Below are 22,002 nucleotides of genomic sequence, written 5' to 3' on the forward strand. Positions count from 1 at the left end.
GTGGCTCCGGGCCGCCCTGTCATTGAAATCCCGAGTGTCCTGCTGGATCCGCATCTCTGCAGCCACCGTCCTGTTACACAGTAGAAGGGCCGCACTGGGAACCCTGCGGTAATAGGGGCACAGGCTTATAAACAGTGGCTGCACCCCACTTTTTTTGCATGAAAGGAAACTGACGTTAAGTTTGCGTTGAGGGGCTGTTCTGTTTGCATGCGGCCTACCCTGAGAACACCCTGAGCCCCACCAGGGGGACCCTTGAGCACAGCTACAGGACTAAGCTCCAAGTACCACCTGTGGCCCGGGCACGAGAGCATCCCAAAAAACCAACCCTGGGATTATTATGTGGTGAAATAGGGGTTTATCAACTTCAGGGGAAAGCGTTTTTTATTTTTTTTCTTTAATTAGAAACTTTAGGCTTCTGCACTTAACATTGAACGTGTCCTTTACCTTAAAAGAACGTTTTGGGGGCCGGAGCGACAGTGCAGCGGGGAGGTGCTTACGTTGCATGCAGCTGGCCTGGGTTCAGTTCCTGGCACCCTATACGGTCGGTCGTGCCTCCCCTCACACCCCATCCCACCCCTCAGCCCACCTGGGTGATCGATCCCTGGACACAGGGCCAGGCATAGGCCATGAGCATGGCTGGGTGTGGCACAAACGAACAACGAAAAAAAGGAATGTCTAGAATTGAGCGGGGGACGAGGGGGGGGTGCCGACATGCGGGGCAGGAAGGAGCTTCTCGCTTGAGCTTGAGCCGGAGACCTCTCCCCAGGGGTGCCCTGGCACGGTGAAGAGCAATTGTGCAGTGACTCTGGGCCACTGTTTCATTCCCACCGAGTCCCGATCGGGACATTCCTTTGCCTGAAATCTTCATGCGGGTGTTGAGCATGGGGAAAAAATACATAGGAAGAAGGTAAGAGGGAGTTGAACCTGTGAGATGCAGAGGGAGCGCAGGGCCAGGTCACGGCCGGTCTTTCTGGCAGCAGGAGGATGAGGTGAGGCAGCACCTGTTGCTTGTTACAGACTCCCGAGGTGCTTAGAGAGGAAGTAAGGGCCGGGGCAGGGCTCGAGCACCTGCCCGTCTGTTGGCGAGTCCTGCAGTTCAGCCTCTGACACCAGCACACACCAAAAAGTGAAATAAAAACCTCACAGGCAGAACAGGGAGTGTCTTCCCGGGCCTTTGCCCGAGCCTGAACTTCTGCTTTGCAATTGGGGTGGGGAAAAAAAAAAAGTCCTGGTAGCCCCTGGCCTGGCCGAGCTGTGCACAGAGGCGCCTCCTGGCAAGGCCGGGGAAGCTCGGTTGCCTTGCCGGTGGGGCCGAGTCAGCGTGTGTCCGGAGCCCGGGATGACCCGAAGAACCCGTGCAGAGCAGGGCAGGTTCCTGTCTGCAGGAGAGGACAGTGTCGAGTCGCTGCTGCTCCCGACAGACGCCTCGTGCATCTGGGCCCCCACTGGGAAGAGGAACACTCGGCGAAGCCCATCTGGGGCCTTAACATCACACACACGCACGTGCACGCACACGCACACACATAGTCACACACACACGCTACTCCTCAGACCCAGAAGACAGTCCTGGACGAGGAGGAATTTTCTAGCATTTTGACCAGACTCAGGGCCTGAGTGAGAGGGGGTTGTGGCCGGGAGGGCGGCCCCCAGCCCACCGGGAACTCTGACTCCCATTGGTTTGGGTTTGCTTTGGGGCTCTCTGTCTCCTGCTGTCCCCCACTTTGGCCTGGCTGTGCGGGACTTAAGGGTCAAGGCCAGGTTCCCGAGGGGAGCGCCTGTCGCCCGCCAGCTTAAATGTCTGCGTTCAGGGCCGCAGTTGGGAGTAGGGGCAGGCATTGGGCATGGGGGTGCCGGACCCCAGGCGAGGCCTGCTGACAACTCGGCCCCTGCCCCTGCAACCCTGGGGTGGAACGTGCCGCTGTCCTTCGCCCCGGCTCTTTGGGGTGTTTCTGTCAGGGCTTGAGCAGAGCTGGGGGAGGGGCGGTGACTGGCGCGTGGGGGGCTGTCGTGGGGCTGGTGCGGCCGGAGGCCGTGGCTGCCATTAGAGCCGTCATCTGAATGTGGTTTTTCTGTCTCTGGTCTGCCAGGGCCTGGGAGGAGTTTCATGGCCTGGTGAACAGCAGCGGCCGCTGACGGACGCTCAGGGTAGGGCCCTGTCCAACCTCTCTGACCGCGAGGTCCCCTGTGCCCCAGGACACCCTAGTCTCTTGGTAGGATTGTCCATCTCGGTCTTAGAAACCCCGAATCCACGGGTTGGCTCCCCCTCCCCCCACCGGCCCACCTACTGAGCCACATGGCCTCCCTCTTTGGCTGGGTGGGGGGGGCGGGGGGCAGCACTTCCCCTCACCTCAGAGGGACAGTCAGGGACAGTCAGCGGGAGATGCAGCCACGCCCCCTCCTCCCAGGCCTCCCCCGCAGGCTCAGCGTGAGGCCGTGGTCCAGTCAGCTTGGGATTGCCAAGCGCACAGGTGGGCAGGGCAGGCTCAGTCAGTTAGTGGGGGGATGTCTAGACACAACCACCATCAAACCCCGTGCTTTCCTGGGGGGACGACTGAACCCCAAAGGCAACGTTCACTTAGAAAGTCCCTCCCACACTGGGCACCAGTGGAAAGGAACAGGAAGACTTCCGGGATGCTGTGCCCCCCCTCCCCCTCCCTTTTCCCCTCCCCTCCCCCTCCCTCTTTCCCCTCCCCTCCCCCCTCCTCCTCTGAGGGCTGAGAGGAGCCCAGACCTGTACAGCCCCTCTACTGGCAGGGCCTCAGGTGGGAGGAATGTCCCCAGCAGTCTCTGCAGGGACAGGAGGTCAGCACGCGCGCTGGGGAGATGAGCTAAAAGTGGCCCCCACTGATCCCGTGACCGTTGGCAGCGTCTTCTCAAATTTGTAATACTTGCTTATTTAAAACACACTCAGCAGTGCTCAGAGGTCACCCAAGCTCAGTGCTCGGGAGTTCTTCGGGGTGTTGGGGGACTGTGCGTTGCTCGGGGTGGAACCCAGCCCCCCCCCCCCACTGTGGAGCCCGTGCCCTCAACCCCCTCCGGCCTGGCACAGGTGGCGTGTGTCGCTCATGGGGTCGCCAGCTCAGAGCAGAGAAGGATGCACTCGGGCCCCTGTGGGCAGATGGCAGAGCCGCCCGCGGGCCAGGTCAGGCCCCAAGTCTGGCTCCAGAGCGCCTCAGAGATGCAGAGAGGCCCAGACAGGACATGGAGGGCAGGTCCCCCACCCGAGCCCCAGGACACAGGCCCCCCTTTGGCCGTCCTGCAGGGTGCCCAGTGGCGAGGACTCCAGGACTCCACACAGTGGAGGAGCAGCAGGGAGAAGCATGGCTCTGATGAGAGGGAGGGAGGGGGAGAGGGAGAGGGAGGGAAGAAGGGGGGAGGGGGAGGGAGCTAGGCTGGGCTCTGCTATGCCCTGCTGCCCGCCCCCCCCCCCTCCGCCCCCGCCTGTCTCCTGGGCTCACAGGGAATAGGGGGAAATGCACCCAGAGCCTGTCCCTCAGCACCCAGGTTTCTGGAGGCTTGAGGCTGGGCAGCTTGTCCGCTCAGGACCCTTTCCCTTTCCCCTCATTCCCCCTGCCCCCCCCCCCAACATACACACTCTGCTTTCCTTAGAAACTCAGCCAAGGCCCCCCCGGCATCTCTCAGGGAACCTTCTAGAAGCTTATGACCTGGGCCCCTGGCAGAGACCACACCAGTGGACGCCCTTGGGCTGGAAAGGGGGGTGGGGGGTGGAGCGTTGTTTCAGCAGCTGGTGCTGAGCCCCCCGACAGCTGCAGGGGCCCGTGCGGACCACCCTGCCCTCTCCGCCTACCCCCAGCCCCTCTTCTTCCAGCCCCTCCCCGGCTTCTGCCTCGCCCGTGGGTGCTGCAGAGGGAAGGAGTGGCCTGCGCCGACCTCGGTGGGGGGCAAGCTGGGAAGCTGGGAGGGGGGCTTGTGGGCGGGGCTGGGATTGCAGGTGGGTGAGAATTCGCCTTCAGCTTGTAGACCCCCGGTAAGTGTAAAGTGTGCTCGGGCTGAGCCGTGGGCAAGGCGCTCCTGGAAGCCCCCCACAGCCCACACCCCACACCCCACACCCCTGCCCTGGATTTCTAGTGTGGGACAAGGAAGAGGAAGCAGCCCGACTCCACTCCTGCACCACGGTAGCTAACAGCACTCAGGATGCCTCTCTCTGTCTCTGTCGTCTCTCTTTCTCCCTCTCTCCCTGTCTCCTCTGTCTCTCCATCTCTCTCTCCCCCTCTCCCTCTTTCTCCTCTCTCTCTCTCTCTCACACACACACACTCATACACACACACACACACACACACACACACACACACTGCAAAAACTGCAGCTAGCTTTCTAAGAGAAGAATTACCCAGATTTCATCTCCCAGCATATACTTTTATCAGCACCTCCACCTTTTCATTTTTGAACCGAGGATTGGGGGGTGCTGGTTGGATGGTTTCTTATTTTTGTTTGCGTTGGGGTCACGCTCGGGAGTCTGAGCTAGCGCTGCGACCAGAGCCACGTGCACTAGGCGGCCGTGACCTTTGTGCACCTCTCCAGCCCTGCCCCCTGCGGGGTGGCGTGTTTGGGTCACCGTCACATGCTTCGTGGGTCTGTTCCCTTTTGGATTAGGGGCCACACCTGGCTGTGCTCAGGTGCGTCGGGACTCCTGGCTCTGTGCTCAGAGATCACTCCTGACGGCGCTCGGCGCACCGTAGGCAATGCCAGGGATGAGCCCGGCGTGGCTGCAGGCAAGGCCAGCAGCTCGACCCCGTCTGTCTGCAACCTGCAAGGCTCTGTCCAGTCCGTGTGGGAGAAGCTTCTTCCTGCCTCCTTCACGTGCCGCCTCCAGCAGTGCCTGCTCCCATCATGCCCCAGCAGGGACCACGCCCCCTCCCTGGGGAACCCTTATTTCCACTCTGTTCCTCACCTTGTGTTTTTGTTTTTTTATAACTGCCTGGGCTTGAATATTTGACCGTCACCCTATTGATAAGCTTTGGGGGTGTTTGTAATACTCTGCTATTGGAAACAGGGCGGCATTTGGGGGGGGGCAGTACTGGCCCGAGGTTGGCCGGGAAGGCAGGTCGGGTGCTCCCGGGGGGCCCCGGGGTGCGTGTCTGTGCAGTGCCACGCTCTGAACGCGCTTCTTCTCCTGTGCTCTCTTGCAGGGACAATTCAAGCTTCCGAAACACGAAAATCACCTTGTGAAAGTACACCAGCTGGCAATAATCCTTCTCCGTGTGTGCATGTGTGCGTGCGTGTGTGTGTGTGCGCATGTGTGTGTATGCTGCGTGTGTGTGTGCATGTGCGCGTGTGTGTGTGTGTGTGTGTGTGTGTAGGCCGACGGGAGGCCCCCCCGGAGGGACAGCCCTGAGCCGCGTGCTCCCCTTTTGCACTCGTTCCTGGGGACCGATTCTGCGCGACCCCCTCCGGCATCGCTGACTTTATAAAGCGGAAAAAAACGGAAAACTGCGACTTTGTAATAGACACACTTTTTTTTGGTTTTTTTTTTGTTGTTGTTTTTTTTTTGTTTTTGTAACGGGGTTCGGGGCGAGAAGTCGCGCCCTCCGTCTGCTGCGCGTCGCGCTCTTTCTTCTCTGCTGTACGAGCTGGATGGAGGGAGTGGTGACCCGCCACGGCCACGCCAGCGCCACCGCGAGATCAGTATTATGAATGTCTCTGCATCCAGGGGAAAGACGAAAGGAAAAGCTTTTCGTCGGCGAGTCCCGGAAGAGCTGTCCGTGCCCTCGTCTCGCCCTGCCTGCCGTTAAATTATTGGGACGTTTTGTTTCCTCTCCCCTGCCCAGCCCCCGCCTCTGACTGTCCCGGCCCGGCCCGCGCCCCGGGGAGCCCCCTTGGGCACTGCTGCACTTATACCCGGACCCCACTGCTGTCACGAGGTGGCCGGAGGGTCATTCCGGCCAGTTCCACCGGAGTGCGGCTCAGCTCAGCAAGGAGCAGTGAAGTGGCACTTCCAGAAGCTTCCAGAATCCGAGGGCGCCAGTGCGACCCCGACGAGCCCGGCCCCTCCCAGGCGGTGCAGGCGGATCCTGCACCCCGGGCCAGACGCGAAGGTGGCCTGGCTGTGTGGCAGGTGTACTCGTGGCAAGGGGCCCCTGCTAGAGCCCCCCACGGCTGCTGCAGGTGCCCCAACACCAGAAAGGCGGCCCCCAGCCCCTCCCGGTGACACTCATCCACCCCCATGCCCGCCCAGCCTTGTCACCCTGTGCCCCGGGTAGCAGTGGAGGCCGATCCTAGCGTGGAGGCACAGAGGGTGCCTAGGGTCTGTCTCCCGCGGCGCTATGGCCCGATTGTCCTGGCCTGGGCGCGGGTGTGGGTGTCCCCTGACTGTGCCCGGCGTTGGAAATGGGCCGTTTCCTCCATAGCAGCTTCCGCGGGACTTGGGTGCTCTTGGCGCAGACGCCGCCGGTGTTGGTCGCTCCTGCTGCAGCTCGGGCCGGGGGCCCACCCCGAGGTCGCCCCCTCCGCCCCCTGGGCTTGGTGCTGGGTTCCCCCCCCCCCCATTCCCCCACCACATTGGCAGAGGCAGCAGCGCCTGCCCCGAGAGCCGGGCTCGGCGAGGCTGAGAATGAATTTCTAGTGTTGGCAGGGCTGGGCCGGGGCTGGGCCCGTGATTTAGTGTTGCACTTTGAGGATTGTCTACTGCAGTAATAAATGGAGGCTGTCAGCAAGAAGTGGCCGTGGGCTCTTTCTTACTCGGCGCTCGGGGCGGGGCACGGGGGGGGGGGGGGGGTGTCGCTGGAAACGCAGTCCCGACCGACAGAGGTGCGGCGGTCACCCAGACTGGCGTGTCTCTGGGGACCGGCCAGTAGGGTGGGGTGAGGGTTGTGTGGAAGGAAAGGAGGGAGGAAGAGAAAGGGCCAGAGTTGCGGGAAGGGGAACCCAGTGCCAGCATCAGCCACAGGAGTTTACGGCGGGGAACAAACTCAGCTTGGGCTGGCTAAACTTACCTTACTTTCTTTATGTTAAAGTAGAGATGCCCGGGGCTGGAGTGATAGCACAGCGGGGAGGGCGTTCGCCTTGCACGCAGCCGACCCGGGTTCGATTCTCAGCATCCCATATGGTCCCCTGCGCATCACCAGGAGTGATTCCTGAGTCAAAGCCAGGAGTAAGCCCCGGGCATCGCCGGGTGGGACCCAAAAAGCCAAAGAAAAAAAAGAAAAGGAGATGCCCGTGGCATCCTCCACTTGGGATGAGAAGTTCGGGGAGCCCCCTTTTGTTTTTTTCTCATTTGGAATCATACCCGGCAAGACTTGGGAGTCACTCCTGGCAGTGCTCAGGGGATGCTGAGGATTGAACCCAGGTGGGCTACGCTGTCTGTCGCTCCGGTCCCGGGGGAGTGGCTTTTGGAGGAAGTGGCATCCCAAGTGTGGCATGTTCCCTAGATGTGTCTCAGCCCAAGCTGGACGTGTGGACTTGTGGCACTGACCAGGCCCGTGTGCATCAGAAGAAAATGGCCGAGTGGACAGAGGAGTCAAAGTGACAGGGTCCTCATCCGGAGTGACAGGACAGTGACAGGGCATTTGCCTTATAAGCAGCCGATTCAGGTTCGGTCCCCAGCATCCCATATAGTCCTCCAAGCACCTCCAGGAGTGTTTCCTGAGCATAGAGCGAAGAGTAACCCCAGGTGTGGCCCCCAAACAAACTGACAGTACTGAGGCTACATTAGATTTGATTTGAGGGTTTGAAATCACTGGTATTTGAGCATTGTCTTTTTTTTGTTAAAGCTGAGGCACACCCAGCTGTGCTCAGGCCTCCTGGCTCTGAGCTCAGGGATCACCCCTGGCAGGGCTGAGGGACCATATGTGGTTCTGGGTTTGAATGGGAGTCAGCCACGTGTGAGGCAAGTACCTTACCTCTCGCTCCTGTCCCCCGCGTTGTCTTTTTACAAACAGAAGAAGCCCACAGGGGCTGGAGCAATAGCACAGCGGGTAAGGCATCTGCCTTGCATGCGGCCGACCCTGGTTCGATTCCCAGCATCCCATATGGTCCCCTGAGCACCGCCAGGGATAATTCCTGAGTGCAGAGCCAGGAGTAACCCCTGTGCATCACCAGGTGTGACTCAAAAAGAAAAAAAAAAAAAGCCCACAGGATGCTGACAGGAGACTGGACAGTCCTGGGTGAAGGACTTCAGCATCCAGTTCTGCCTTCCCAAGCCGGTGTATAGCAGAAGCAGGGAAGACGGTCTCAAGTAAACGATCTTAACTGCACAAGTCTCTGGTGGGCGTTTGCTAACCAGGCCGGCCAGGGCCCCAACAGCTGCCCCCCGACAGCCACTTCCTGTCCCTCCCCTCAGTCCTGTGCTGTCCCCGGGCTGCAGCCTGGGTCAGGCCCTGGACCGAGAGCCGCGAAGAACTCTGTGCTCAGGGGTCGCTCCTGGCAGTGATGGGGGGACCGTAAGGGGTGCCAGGGATTGAACCTGGGTGAGCAGTGTGTAAGGCAAGTGTCCTACCCGCTGTGCTAACACAGCAGGAGCAGAAGTGTGGAGTCCAGGTCGCTGGAAGTGACGCTGTGCATCGCTCAAAGGAGAGACCTGGACCCTGGGAGGGACCTGGGCTTACCTGTTCAACAACCTCTGGCTTTGTTTCTGGTTTGGGGCCACACCTGGCTGTGCTCAGGAATAATTCCTGGCAGCTCAGGGGACTACATGGGGTGCCAGGGATTCGACCCAGGCCAGCACAGGCAAGGCAAATGCCCTAACCACTGCACTCTCTCTTCCCCTCTGCCCCCACCTAAACTCTGAGTGTCGTCTGCAAATCTCTCCTATAATTTTTTTTTGGCTTTTGGGGTCACACCCGGCGATGCACAGGGGTTACATCTGGCTCATGCACTCAGGAACTACTCCTGGCGGTGCTCGGGGGACCAAATGGGATGCTGGGAATCGAACCCGGGTCGGCCGCATGCAAGGCAAACGCCCTACCTGCTAGTACTATCGCTCCAGCCCCTCTCCTATAATTCTTAAGAACCCAGCACAGGAAAATCTGCTTTGGCCATCAGAAAAGCGGTGGCTGCTTCCAGACCCCCACGGGGGCTATGCCTGTGCCTCGCAGCTCTGCGCTGGGCTGCTGCATGGACATGGGAGCTGGTACGGCAGCGAGGCTGAGGGGGACCAAGAGCCACAGGGTGGGACTCAGCTGGAGATGCGGACGGTTGTGCTTGCAGGGGCTGTGCTCAGCTTTGCAGAAAGAGATGGAAACGGAGGCTGTGAACACAGCCAAGAAGCAGTGATGCCCTGGGCGTGCCTCCCGCGGGGGTGAACTTTCTTCCAGTTTATTTGACCCCGGCGATGCTCAGGGGTCACTCCCATGGGGCCGTGTCTGCTGTGTGCAAGGCAAGTCTCTACAATAGCTCCAGCACCCCCCTCCCGGCCCGCCCGAAGTGTTTTTTTTTTCTTTTTGTGTCACACCTGGCGATGCACAGGGGTTACTCCTGGCTCTGCACTCAGGAGATACTACTGGCGGTGCTCAGGGGACCATATATGGGATGCTGGGAATCGAACCCGGGTCAGCCGCGTGCAAGGCAAACGCCCTACCCGCTGTGCTATCTCTCCAGCCCCAGTTTTTTATAGTGTGGGCCACACCAGGCGGTGCTCAGGGCTCACTCCCTGCTCTGTGCCTTCCTAGTGACGGCTTCAGCCTAGGAAAACCCCAAACCCCTTCTTCGGTTTTCAGTCGCTGTGTGCGGTGGTGTCCGGCAGGGGGCGCTCCGAGCCGCCCGAGCCCCTGCGGGGGGGCGGTGTCCAGGGCGTGTGTCCAGTCCGGCCACCCCGCGTTGCTGCCTCGTGCTCATCCGTGGGGCCATTCCTGCGGGTGTCACTCAGCCCTTCGGGACGCGATGTGTCACTTGCGCACGTCCAGCCCTACAGGTCCGGCCGTCCGCAGGCATTCACTGCAGAAGCTCGTTAAGCTGTGGAGTCCTTTGCAGTCCTTTGTTAAGTGCTATGCCAGGCTTTATTTCCAGAGCTCAGCTTTATTGGGGTGTAATGCACACATGAAACGGCTGCAACATGCAGCGTGTGCGTCCCGGTGAGTCGTTTTCTTCCCCGCGTGCAAGTCCTGCGGTGCGGCCGGCGGGGCGGCGCGCGGCGGTTCTCGCGGCCGCCACTAGGTGGCGTTTCGGTTTTAAACTCCCGCACCCGGGCGGTTGGACGCCGCTTCCCTTTTTGACCTTGATTGCAGGGGGGTCTCTGGTGGTCACGCTTGGTTGTGGTCAAGCACACGCCTGGTGCAGCGATCGCACCGTCTCGTGGCCGCCAGGGGTAGATACATTTGCCAGCGAGGCAAATGTAGATACACTCGCAAAATAGATACATTTGCCTGCTCTTCTGTTTTTATTTACTTTTTCGGTTTGGGGTCACACGTGGCGGTGCTCAGGGCTTAGTCCTTTCTCTGCACACACTCCACACCACTCCTGGCCGTGCTTGGGGGCGCCATATGGGATGCCCCGATTGCAGCAGATTGGCTGCGTGCAAGGCAAGCGCCCTCTCCAGCACCTAATCTTACTTGATTATATTTATTTTCTTTTTGGGTCACACCCAGCAATGCACAGGGCTCTGCACTCAGGAATTACCCCTGGCGGTGCTCAGGGGACCATATGGGATGCTGGGAATGCTGTCAGCCACTTGCAAGGCAAACGCCCTACCCGCTGTGCTATCTCTCCAGCCCCACCTAATCTTACTTTAAAACCTGTACGTTTGGGGATTTGTCTTTGGGGAAGTGAGGACTCTCTGACCAATTTGTAATATCCTGGGGCTGGAGCGTTAGTATAGCAGGAAGGGCTCTTGCCTTGCATGTGGCAGACCCGGGTTTGATCCCCGGCATCACAGGAGTAATTCCTGAGTGCAGAGCTGGGAGTAAGTCCTGAGCATTGCCCAGTGTGACCCAAAATGTCAAAAAAATTAAATTGCAATATCCTGCAGTTTCCTAGGATTTTTTTGGGCTGGGGATGGGGGAGAGGGAGAGGGAGGGAGGGGTTTGTGTTCAGGCGAGCTGGCCCTCCCTCCCTCCATCTCTATCCCCACCCTGGTCTGTCCAGAGCTGGGACAGGGTGAATGGGACACATTTACCACTCACACTGACCTCACCCTTAAAGTTAGGGTAAGAATTGATTTGTACTACCTCTTCTCATTCTTTTTTTTTTTTTTTGGTGGGGGAAGAAGGGGGTCTTCTGGAGTCTTTTTAGGTCAAACCCAGAATCACTCTGGAATTACTCCTGGCGGTGCTCAGGGTAGGGTAAGAGTTGAAAGTTGCCTGAAAGTAAAGATAAGAAGGACTCTGGCCTGGAGGCCAAGAACAGAGCTGGGGCCACTGCGGGCCACTGCGGGTGCACACAGCTGCCCACTGGCTGCGCCTAGGATGATCGAGTCACCTTAGGTGCCCGACATCTGCAGACGCCTTTGGAGAGGTGTCTGACGCTTCCTTGGCCCGCACTGTGGCTCTGGGTATATTTTAGTGAAACCCCCCGGGAAGCTGTGGGCTCTGCCCGAGTTTCGGAGAAGTCTGAGAGCCTTTCTCTGCCCACAAGGAGGGCTCGTGTCGTGTCTCCTGGCAGAGGAAGACCGTTGCTCTGAGCAGCGTTTGCAGAGTACACGGGTCTGAGGCCTAGATGATGGAGCGTCTCCAACACTGACGGAAACTCAGGCTGTTCACCAGAGCATCTTACTTCTCAAATGGGGCTTAGGGGCTGAGACCCTCCTTGCGGATGTGAGGCCGCAGCCCCCCGCGTCCTTTGAGGCCCCATGACAGGTCCTGGCGGGAGACGGTCAGTAGCTCACCAAGATTCCCAGACACCCCCATTCCCAGGGTGGAAGAGGAGACCGCCTTCCCGGAAGAGGGACCAGGAAAATAGCAGGAGGAGTCGCATTTCTGGAAAGTTCCGTGTGTCCAGGTTTGTGAAGCTCCTAGTTTAGGGGGACAGTGTGGCATGAGGCCACTGGGGCTCATGTCAGCTCAGGCCACTCTGGGGCCCCTGCACAGCCAGGCTGCGGCTCTGTGTGCGAGGTCCATGGGGCTACAGATTTCGGGGTGCTGGGCTGGATAAAGGCCTGCTCTGAAGGCTGCCCTGGAGTGCTGTGAGGGGCGGGCTGGGGTGTGAGGAGGGGGAAGGGGGGCAGGCATCACAGGAGTGGAAGGGGAGACAGTGGACAGTGGGGGAGGCAGCCCCGTTCCTGAGGCCTTTTTTTCCACAGCATCGCCTTCCTGGGGTTTTATTTCTAGAAGAATCCACAGTGAAGAGAGGTACATCAGATTGTCAAATACTCAGGAACCTCACTTCCTGGGCACTCTCCTGGGGACGGGAACCAAAAACACCCCCTCCCCTGCAAGATCCCCTCCCCTGCAGGGATACCCCAGCCCCCCGCCACCCCTGCCTGTAGGGTCCCCTCCCTGCGTCCAGACACCCCCCCACACACACACACACAAATTACCCTCCTCCCTCCCTGCCCACAGTCCCAGCAGCCTTTTTTTTTTTCCTTTTTTTTTTTTTTGGTCTTTTTAGTTAGGTTAAACCAGAGATGCTCAAAGGTTATTCCTGGCTCTGCACTGAGGAATTACTCCTGCTGGGGGACCATATCCGATGTAACGCCAGGGATCAAACCCGGGTCTGCTGTGTGCAAGGCAAACGCCCTCCCTGCTGTGCGATTGCTCCCAGCAGCCTTAAGATTGTCCCTGAAGGGGCTGGTGCGATAGTACAGCGGGGAGGGTGTTTGCCTTGCACGTGGCCAACCCGGGTTCGATTCCCAGCATCCCATATGGTCCCCTGAGCACCGCCAGGAGTAATTCCTGAATGCATGAGCCAGGAGGAACCCCTGTGCATCGCCGCCGGGTGTAACCCAAAAAGAAAAAAAAAAGATTGTCCCTGAAGCTCCACGTAGACCCTGAAGCTCTGCACCCCTGCCCCCCGCAATGGTGTCTGGGGGGCTGTATCTCCCCCCACATCACGACACCTGGCTGTGAGGTGAGCACTGGTGAGGCACCGGTGAGGGTGGGTTTCCAAGGTGGCCGTAATTCAGGTGACAGTGGTGTCCCCACAGCTCAGGACCAGGTGGGGCCGTTTGTGTCTCCAGCAGAGCAGGCCCAGCGCTCCCTGACCCCGGAAGAACCCAGAGCCAGGCCTGCCCCATTGGCTGCAGTTCCTGAGACCTCCAGTGGATTGGGGCAGGATCGGGCCCCACTCTGCCCTGAGAGCAGGTGTCCAGAGAGAGAGATCAGTGGGCAGCCCGCCGGGTACCAACAGAGGGAAGAGATGGGGAACTTTCCACTGTCCACTGTTCTCCCGTTGTTCATCGATTTGCTCAAGCAGGCACCAGTAACGTCTCACAACAAATTGTGAGACTTGTTACTGTTTTTTGCATATTGAATATGTTACAGGGAGCTTGCCAGGTTTTGCCGTGTGGGTGAGATACTCTTGGTAGCTTGCTGGGCTCTCTGAGGCGGGGGGAGGAATCGAATCTGGGTCGACCATGTTGGCCGCGTGCAAGCAAATGCCTTACCCGCTGTGCTATCGCTCCAGCCCCATTTAAAAAATGATTTATTGATTGATTGCGGGTGGCGGGGGTTAGGTCACACCTTGCTTTGCTCATGACTTACTCCTGGTTCTGTGCTCAGGGATCATGCCTAGTGGTGCTTGGGGGACCGTATGTGGTGCCAGGGATTGAACCAGGGTCAGCTGTGTGCAGGACAAGTAACCTCCCCACTGTTCTACCCCTCCGGTCCCAAAAGATTTATTTTTATTATTATTATTATTATTATGGGCTGGAGCAATAGCACAGCAGTAGGGCGTTTGTCTTGCACGCGGCCGGCCAGGCCGACCTGGGTTCGACTCCTCCGCCCCTCTCGGAGAGCCTGGTAAGCTACCGAGAGTATCTCGCCCACACAGCAAAGACTGGCAAGCTACCTGTGACGTGTTTGATATGCCAAACGACAAGTCTCACAATGGAGACGTTACTGGGCCCACTTGAGCAAATCGATGAACAATGGGAGGACAGTGCTACATTGCTATTACTATTTTGTTTTGTGGCCACACCTGGCAGTGTTCAGGGCTTACTCCTGGCTCTGCACTCAGGAGATGCTGGGGATCGAACCTGGGTCGTCCGTGCGTGAGGCCAGCACCCTGCCTGCTGTCCTTTCACTCCAGCACAGATTTTTTTTTTTTTATTTTTAAAGAGGGTGGTGAGGGTCCAGAACAATAGGACAGCAGGAAGGGTCTGGCCTTGCACCTGGGTTTGCTCCCTTCGGGCGTCTGGAACCCCAGCACCTCCAGGAGCAGAAGTCACCCGGCTATGGGTGATTCCCTCAGAGAGGTGAAGCTAGCATTGCTCTCCGGATCTGTGACCCCAGGATCCTTTATTTAGGCCACACCCGGCGATGTTCAAGGGTCACCCCTGGTGGGGCTTGGGGGACCAAATGGGATGCGGGGGATCGAACCTGGGTTAACTACATCCAAGGTAAAGCCCTCCCCACTGTTCTGTTGCTCCGGGAATCCCGTTCTCACACCGCTCACCCCCACCCCACCCCCACCCCACCATCCCCCAACCTGGATCCTAGACACCCCCCCCACACACACACTTTTTGGGTCACATCTGGCAATGCACAGGGGTTGTTCCTGGCTCTGCACTCAGGAATTCCTCCTGGCGGTGCTCGGGGGACTATATGGGATGCTGGGAATCGAACCCTGGTCAGCTGCAAGGCAAACGCCCCACCCGCTGTGCTATCGCTCCAGCCCCAACTACCTGGATCCTTTAAACCCTTCCTGAACTGGGCTCCTCCCTTCCCTCATCTGGCCCGAAGATGTTTGGCCCCAGGGTGCAGATTGCTAGGAGCTTTGTCTGAGTGTGGGCGGGTGTGGGTGGGACCCTGCTCCATCCTCAGCCGCCGGCTGGCTTTTCTTTCCCCTTAATTACTGGCTACACAGTTTGCTACAGTGTTCAGGCTCCACTTTCTCTCCGTTTTTCTTTGAATTAGGCCTGCAGGGCTGGATATGTTCACGGATGACTATTTTTTTATTTTGGTTGGGGGCCGCACCCGCTGCCCTGGCTCAGGGTTTACTTCAGGCTCTGTGCTGGGTGATAGCCTCTCGGCAGTGTTCACCCCTGAGTGCTCTCCAGTCTCAACAACCATGGATAATTTGTTGCCTTTATTGAAATTTTCTTCTTCCAGCTTGACCCGAGAATTCTTTGCACTGATGGTGTAAACTTTTGATTTACCAGTAATTCTTTTTTTTTTTTTTATGCTGATGGTGGGACTTTTGATTCACCAGTAATTCTCTCTTTTAAGGAACCTGGGCTCGAACCCACAGCCTCACACTCACACATGCACGGCTGGTGCTCTGCCACCGGGGCCAGGTCCCAGGGTCCCAGCTCAGGGCTCCTGCTGGACTCCACCCACAAGTCTTTGCCCAGGAGGAGCCCAGAGAATAGCAGACACACCCCAGCCAGTCGAGATATGTGGGTCTGGAGCTGGGTACAGGCGGGAGGACGCCGGCCTTGCACCGTCTGACCTGGGTTCATTTGCCCAGCACCAGCAGGGGTGCAGGACTTTCCACACCTGCTTTGAGGCCTGCATGAGGCTGGGTAAGGTTTGCATGAGACTTACCTTCTCCCAGCAGCCCAAAACTGAAACAACCCCTCCAGGAGGCTCTTCCTGGAGGGATCCAGGGGGAAGGGGAGGTCCTGAGGGGGGTGGGGAGACCCTGGGGTGAAGGGGAATATGGCGGGAAGTGCTGAGATTCGAAGAGCTGGAGGAAGAGTTTCTGAAACTCAGACTTCCTGTGATAGGATCTGACTCACTGGTGCCTCGGAACTGGCCCGCCAGCCTCAGAATCTTAAGAAGGGTCTCAGGCTGGAGAGATAGCACCGCGGGTAGGGCATTTGCCTTGCACGCGGCCGACCTGGGTTCGAGTCCCAGCATCCCATAGGGTCCCCTGAGCACCTCCAGGAGTAACTCCTGAGTGTAGAGCCAGGAGGAACCCCTGTGCATCGCCAGGTGTGACCCAAAAAGCAAAGCAAAAAAAAAAAGAAGGGGCTGAAAGGAGTGCTCTGAGGGGGAGCCCCGGACTAGACCCCCACTCCATGTGGACCCCCCCAATCACCCCCCACCCCAGAGCAACCTTCAAGCCCAGAGCTGGGAGTCACTCCCTACCCACAGCAGATCAGTAGCATCACCTCCCTGATAAGGTTTTGTTTGTGTTTTTGTTTTGTTTGGGGACCACACCCGCTGGTGCTCAGGGCTTATCCTGGCTCTGCACACAGGGATGAGTCGCGATGGTGGTCAGCCACCATATGCAGTGCCGGGGAACAGACCCTGCATGTCCCACCTGCTGTACTGTTCTTCTGGCTCCGATCCATTTCTGTTTTAACTGGACAATTACAAATGTGCAGACACCAACAATCTAACCTCCACATCAGCACAGGAGGGGACTGACAACAGCGTCGCTACAGTGCTCACATAACAGGAGTCGGGCATGAAATCTCTATTTTTCAAAAGTTTTTCTGGGTGGGCCAAGGAAGTGGCTCAGTGGGTAGCGCAGGCTCCTTAAACACTCAAGGCCCTGAGTTTGGTCGCAGTGAGGTACAGCCCTGGCGCTTCTGACTGTCGCCCTGGAGGTGCTAGGGTGACCCCTATAAAATATTTCTGGGAGCTGAAGAGACAGTATGCTGTGTAAGGCACTAGCCTTGCACATAGCAGACCCGGGTTCGACTCCCAGCATCCCAGAGGGTCCCAAGCCCTGCCAGGAGTGATCCCTGAGTGTAGAGCCAAGCGCAACCCTGAGCACGGCTGCATGTGACAACAAAACAAAACGGAAAGTTTCTGGACCCTGTGACTGGCACTGGGGCACAGTCGGGGCGTACACCCACCCCAGCCCCCTCCCCTGCAGGTGTCGTGGGGGCAGATGTGAGGACAGCGTGGTTCAAGAGGTCACCGGGATTCCATCTGGAGAAGGTGCGGAGACTGCACTTAACAGGGGCCGAAGGGCTCGTTCAGCAGCGAGGGCGCTGGCCTTGCACGCAGTCAGCCAGGTTCCGTCCCAGAGTTCCTCGTCTGTCCTACGATCTCCCAAGCATCGCCTGGTGTAGCTCAGAAACAAACAAAACCAAAAAGTAATTTACAGTGTCTCACCCTGTCAGAGCATCCAACCCTCCTCGCCTGCCCTAAAACTGAGCCATGCTGGGGCTGGAGAGATAGCACAGTGGGTAGGGCATTTGCCTTGCACGTAGCCGACCCGGGTTCGATTCCCAGCATCCCATAGGGTCCCCTGAGCACCGCCAGGAGTAACCCCTGTGACCCAAAAAACAAAAAACAAAAACAAAAACAAGCAAAAAAACAAAACCCAAAAACCTGAGCCATGCTGCAGTTTGGGCATCTAAGGGCAGACTCCCAAAGCTTCTCTCTCTCTCTGCCTGGCCATGAGGGTGGCCAGAGAGCTTGGGGGCCTAAACGAAGGCCGCTAGTGCCCACCCTGGAAGAAATGGTCCCCTCAGCGGGTGCATCTCAGACGTCTCACATGCCCCTCCCAGCCTCAGGAGTTTGTTTTCAAGACCTGGTCCCAGATCTCAGACCCAGCTTGTCATTCTGGGAGCCGGGAGGAAGTGGAGAGAAGGGAGGGCGTGGGAACAGCCCTGAGGACAGAGAGAACTTCTCAGTGGCAGGACTTTGTCCCCAGCTGAGAGTCAGAGGGAGGAGGCAGGGACAGTCGACTTCCCTCAGACCTGTTAGAAGAGAGAGCGGGTGGTCACGGGCATCTAGAATGGACTCGTCCACTTCAGACGCTCTCAGTATAAATCCACTCCAAATGGCAAAGCAGCTAGAGAGAGAACAGGACTAGACACTTGCCTTGCATGGAGCTGACCTGGGTTCGATCCCCAGCACCCTATACAGACCCCAAGTCCTCCCCCACAACCCCACCCAGCACCACCTGGTAAGGGACAGAAACATACAAGAAAAACAAACACAAAAGACCTAAAATGTCAATCCTTCGCTGGGAATAGACTGATATTAAATAGCTAGTAATTTCCAAATTGATTATATATTAAGGTACTCTTTGGCATATATGAGGGTCAATATAAATACTGTCACTGTCCTCCCGTTGTTCATGGATTTGCTCGCTAGGGCCCAGTAACATTGTAAGACTTGTTACAATATAAATATTAGTAAGATCAATTTCACTCCTCCTTTTGAGACATGAAATTTCTGCTTCTGTTCTCTTCTGCCAGCTGCCTGCAAATGCCCATCCCCAGGGAAAATTCTGCAGGACGATCCCTGGTTGGAGCCCAGTCTTGGAGCACACTCAGCCGCTCGCTAGCGGAATGAAACTCTTTCCCCACTTCCCAAGGCATGCTGCTTGGTTTTTCTCTGGCTTTGTGTGGGAATTTCCATGACACACCCAGTGGAGCTCAGGTGTAACTCCCAGGTCACTCCTAGTGGTCCGTGGGATGCTAAAGATTAATCCAGGATTCCCCTGAATCCAGGATTCAACCTCTGAGCCATCTCTTAGGCCCTGAATTTGTTTTTTTCTGTTTGTTTAAGGGCCACACCCAGAACTGTTCAGGGTTTACTGCTGGCTTTGTGCTCAGGCCTCATCCCGAGACGAGATGAGGTGCTGGGAATCAAACCCGGGTCGGCTGCATGCCAAGCTGGTGTCCTACTCATTGTACCATCTCTCTCGCCTGGGATTCAGTTTCGAACCCAGCGGCTCCCTGTGAGGACAGTCCAGTGTGCAACACCAAAGGGCAGGCACCAACCTGCATGTCCCTGCATGCCACGGCGTTAATTCATGCAGAGCAGAGACTAGATTACTTGGCTAGCATTAAAAGAAATAACTTAGATTATAGGGTCTTAAAGTTGTGGTTACTGGATCCTTGATAACTATTATAATACTAAGACCTTAATGGTCTTTTTTGTTCTCTTTTAATTGTTTTGTTTTTCTTTAGAAGTTTTCGTTTGGGGAACACCCTGCGGTGCGCAGGGCCACCAGACAGCGGGAGGGTGGGCTCTCCCTGGTGCTGTCACAGCGGGCGGGCTGTCCACCGGCCTCAGGAGTTTGTAAGCCTGCGCCCTGATCTGGAGTCTCTGGAGCTGGGCGCAGGCCTGGTGGATTCTGGAAGCGGGAGGAAATGGGCCCCCACCTGGGACCTCCACTTGCCGCGTGAGAGGCAAGCGCTCGACCTGCCGTGCGATCGCTTCATCTTTTAAAAATATTTGGTATGAGCCTCAAACTGAAATTATCTATCAATCAATCAATCAATCAGTCTGTCATCTTTGGTGATAGGATTAGGGAGAGGATCACATGATTAGAGCGGGTACTTTGCACCTGGAGGACCCCCAGAGCTCGGAGCCTAGAGCTGACCAACCATTGCTCCACGTGGCCTTGAGGCCCCTGGGCACTGCCAGGGTGGCCTGGGCAATCCTCAGCATTGCAGAACCCGAGCAGCGTCGCCTCATGGGCCCTTGCATTGAAGAGCCGGCGGAGAATTGCAGAGGGGGGCCCTCAGCGTTGCTTGGGAGCCCCCAAAGTAGCATTTAAGTTCTGGGGGAACCATTTCTGGTGGTGCTCAGGGCTTACTCCTGGCCCTGTCTCAGGGACTGCTCCTAGCTGGGGGTAGGGGAACCAGATGGGGTGTTGGTGATTGACCCGGGCTTGGCCGCGTGCAAGGCAAATGCCTCACCCACAGTACTATCTCTCCAGCCCCTGCATTTAAGTTTTAAGCAAAAAGTTAAAACTTGGGGGTGGGAGTTTGAGACCATACCCTACAACACTCAGGGGCTACTCCTGGCTTTGTTGGGGCGTCACTCGGGACAGTGTTGAGGGACCATATGTGGTGCAGTGAATTGGATCAAGAGTCTCATGGGGGGCTGGAGAGATAGCACAGCGGGTAGGGCGTTTGCCTTGCACGCGGCCAACCCGGGTTCGATTCCCAGCATCCCATATGGTCCCCTGAGCACCACCAGGAGTAACTCCTGACTGCAGAGCCAGGAGTAAGCCCTGTGCATCGCTGGGTGTGACCCAAAAAGCAAAAAAATAAATAAATAAATAAATAAAGAATTAGAATGCAGGGAAGCTTTCTTATAGTATAAGTGACATGTGTCAGCACAGCCAGTACATAATTCTGCAAAATTATACCTAGGGGTGAGGGACCATTTAGGATGGAGAACTAGATTCTCATGTAACAGAGTGAGGTTTGGGGTTACACATTTGCCTTGCCACATCGTAAACTCCAAGACACTACCAGTTGTGGGAGGTTTGATGTAGTATCAAAGAGGGTAACAACCACAAAGTCTGAAAAGGCTTTTCAACCACCCCTCCCAAGGCAATAAATTATTGCAAATCGCAACGCAGAAGTTTGTGATGCAGCTCTTCTACGTAGACCAACACTCAAGATATGTGCAAAATGCTGTTTCTCTTTGCTCTAAAACTTCCTGTGTTAACGTGTAAATGTTTATGTGTGAGACCTTGGCTTCTTCCAACACACACACACACACACACACACACACACACACAATGTAATGGTTTATGATTTTTCACTTTTTGTTTTTGTTTTGTTGGTTTTGGGGGCCACACCCATCAGTGTTCAGGGCTGATAATCATATTCTAGCCCCATATGATTGTCACTTTAAAAAAAGGCCATTACTGGCTAGGTATGGGGCTCCATGGTAGAACATTCCTGTGATGTGTGAGGCCCTGGGTTTGATCCCCATTATTGTAACCCAAAATACACAAATACAACAAAAGTAGATTTATTGATTTAAAATACGGCCAACCAGGGTTTGATTCCTCTGCCCCTCTTGGAGAGCTCGGCAAGCTACTGAGTATCTCGCCCGCACGGCAAAGCCTGGCAAGCTCCCCGTGATGTATTTGATATGCCAAACACAGTAACAATAAGTTATAATACACATACTGAAAAATTCATTTTGGGGGGCTGGAGAGATAGTACATCAGCAAGGCACTTACCTTGCATTCAGATGATCTGGGTTCAATCCCAAGGATAGCAAATGGTCTCCAAAACCTCACAGAAGTAATCTCTGAGTTTAGAGTTAAGAGTAAACCCTGGGCACCTCATTCTTTGGTCTTTAGTATATTCAGAGTGGTACAATCGGGATCATGTTGAATATGTTCAGTTCCGAGCCAGTAGATGGGTAGGGCTCTTGCCTTGCCCCCTGCCCGCCCAGGTTCAATCCCCTGGGTCCCATATGATCCCCCTAGCACCAACAGGAGTAATTCCTGAGTGCAGAGTTCAGCGTAATCCCTGAGCATCTCCAGGTGTGACCCCAATCACACCCTCCAAAGCAATGGGGTTCCTTTTCAGGAAACTGGTAAGCACCAGAGGGGTGCCTGGCAACTGCCATTCCCAGCAGAAAGGATTCAAGACAATTGGCAGATGTTAACGTTTCAAAATTTACTTTAAAATATGGGATGCTCGCCTTCTCCAGGCTCATGGAACCTCGGTGACCATGAGCCTCTACAAGCATAGCTCAGGCATGCGGGAACCAGGACATTTTTTCCAAACCACGCGGCTGCTTACGCGGCAGCGTGACATCTCCTTATATATACAAAGTGATCAATGCAAAGTAAATCATCCAACGTTTCTCCCTGAAAATCAGGCTTAACTCTTCTGCAAATCACAACACTCAAAAGGAGAGAGAGAACAGAGGGGAATGCCCTGCCACAGAGGAAGGGTGGGATAGGGGTATGGGGGGAGGGAGGGATACTGGGATCCGTGGTGGTGGGAAATGGGCACTGGTGGAGGGATGGGTATTCGAAATAAAAATAAATTAATTAAAAAACAATATGGGATGCTGGGAATCGAACCCCAGTCGGCCGCGTGCAAGGCAAACGCCCTACCCGCTGTGCTATCACTCCAGCCCCAAGTTAAGAATACTTTCAATTCCAAGACTTTTATTCTTTAACACTATTTTTTTTTTTGGTTAAAATAATAACGACTCCCCTCCCCCGGGCTGCCCCTCCCCCAGCAGATCCCGCGCCCTTCCCAGCACCTCCGCGTGCCCC

The 22,002-nt window shown here is 56.5% G+C and overlaps 1 protein-coding gene across 3 annotated transcripts in view; it reads left to right on the forward strand.

Moving 5' to 3' along the window:
- The window catches only part of EIF4E2 (eukaryotic translation initiation factor 4E family member 2), an 85,626-nt gene that overhangs the window by 15,814 nt on the left and 47,810 nt on the right, over nucleotides 1-22,002 (forward strand). The window contains exons 7-8 of one of the 3 annotated variants that reach the window (XR_008793394.1): nucleotides 5,151-5,260; nucleotides 5,322-5,485. Coding sequence is in view for 2 of the 3 variants with exons in the window: in XM_056120954.1 (XP_055976929.1) it covers nucleotides 2,088-2,133 (46 nt within the window). In the remaining variant the exon portion in view is untranslated. Of the gene's footprint in view, nucleotides 1-2,087; nucleotides 2,146-5,150; nucleotides 5,261-5,321; nucleotides 5,486-22,002 lie in introns of those variants that run through there. The other 2 variants (XM_056120954.1, XM_056120960.1) reach the window with 2 other exon arrangements.

Source organism: Sorex fumeus, unplaced genomic scaffold (assembly GCF_029834395.1).
Source record: "Sorex fumeus unplaced genomic scaffold, SorFum_2.1 ptg000005l, whole genome shotgun sequence".
NCBI lineage: Eukaryota > Metazoa > Chordata > Mammalia > Eulipotyphla > Soricidae > Sorex > Sorex fumeus.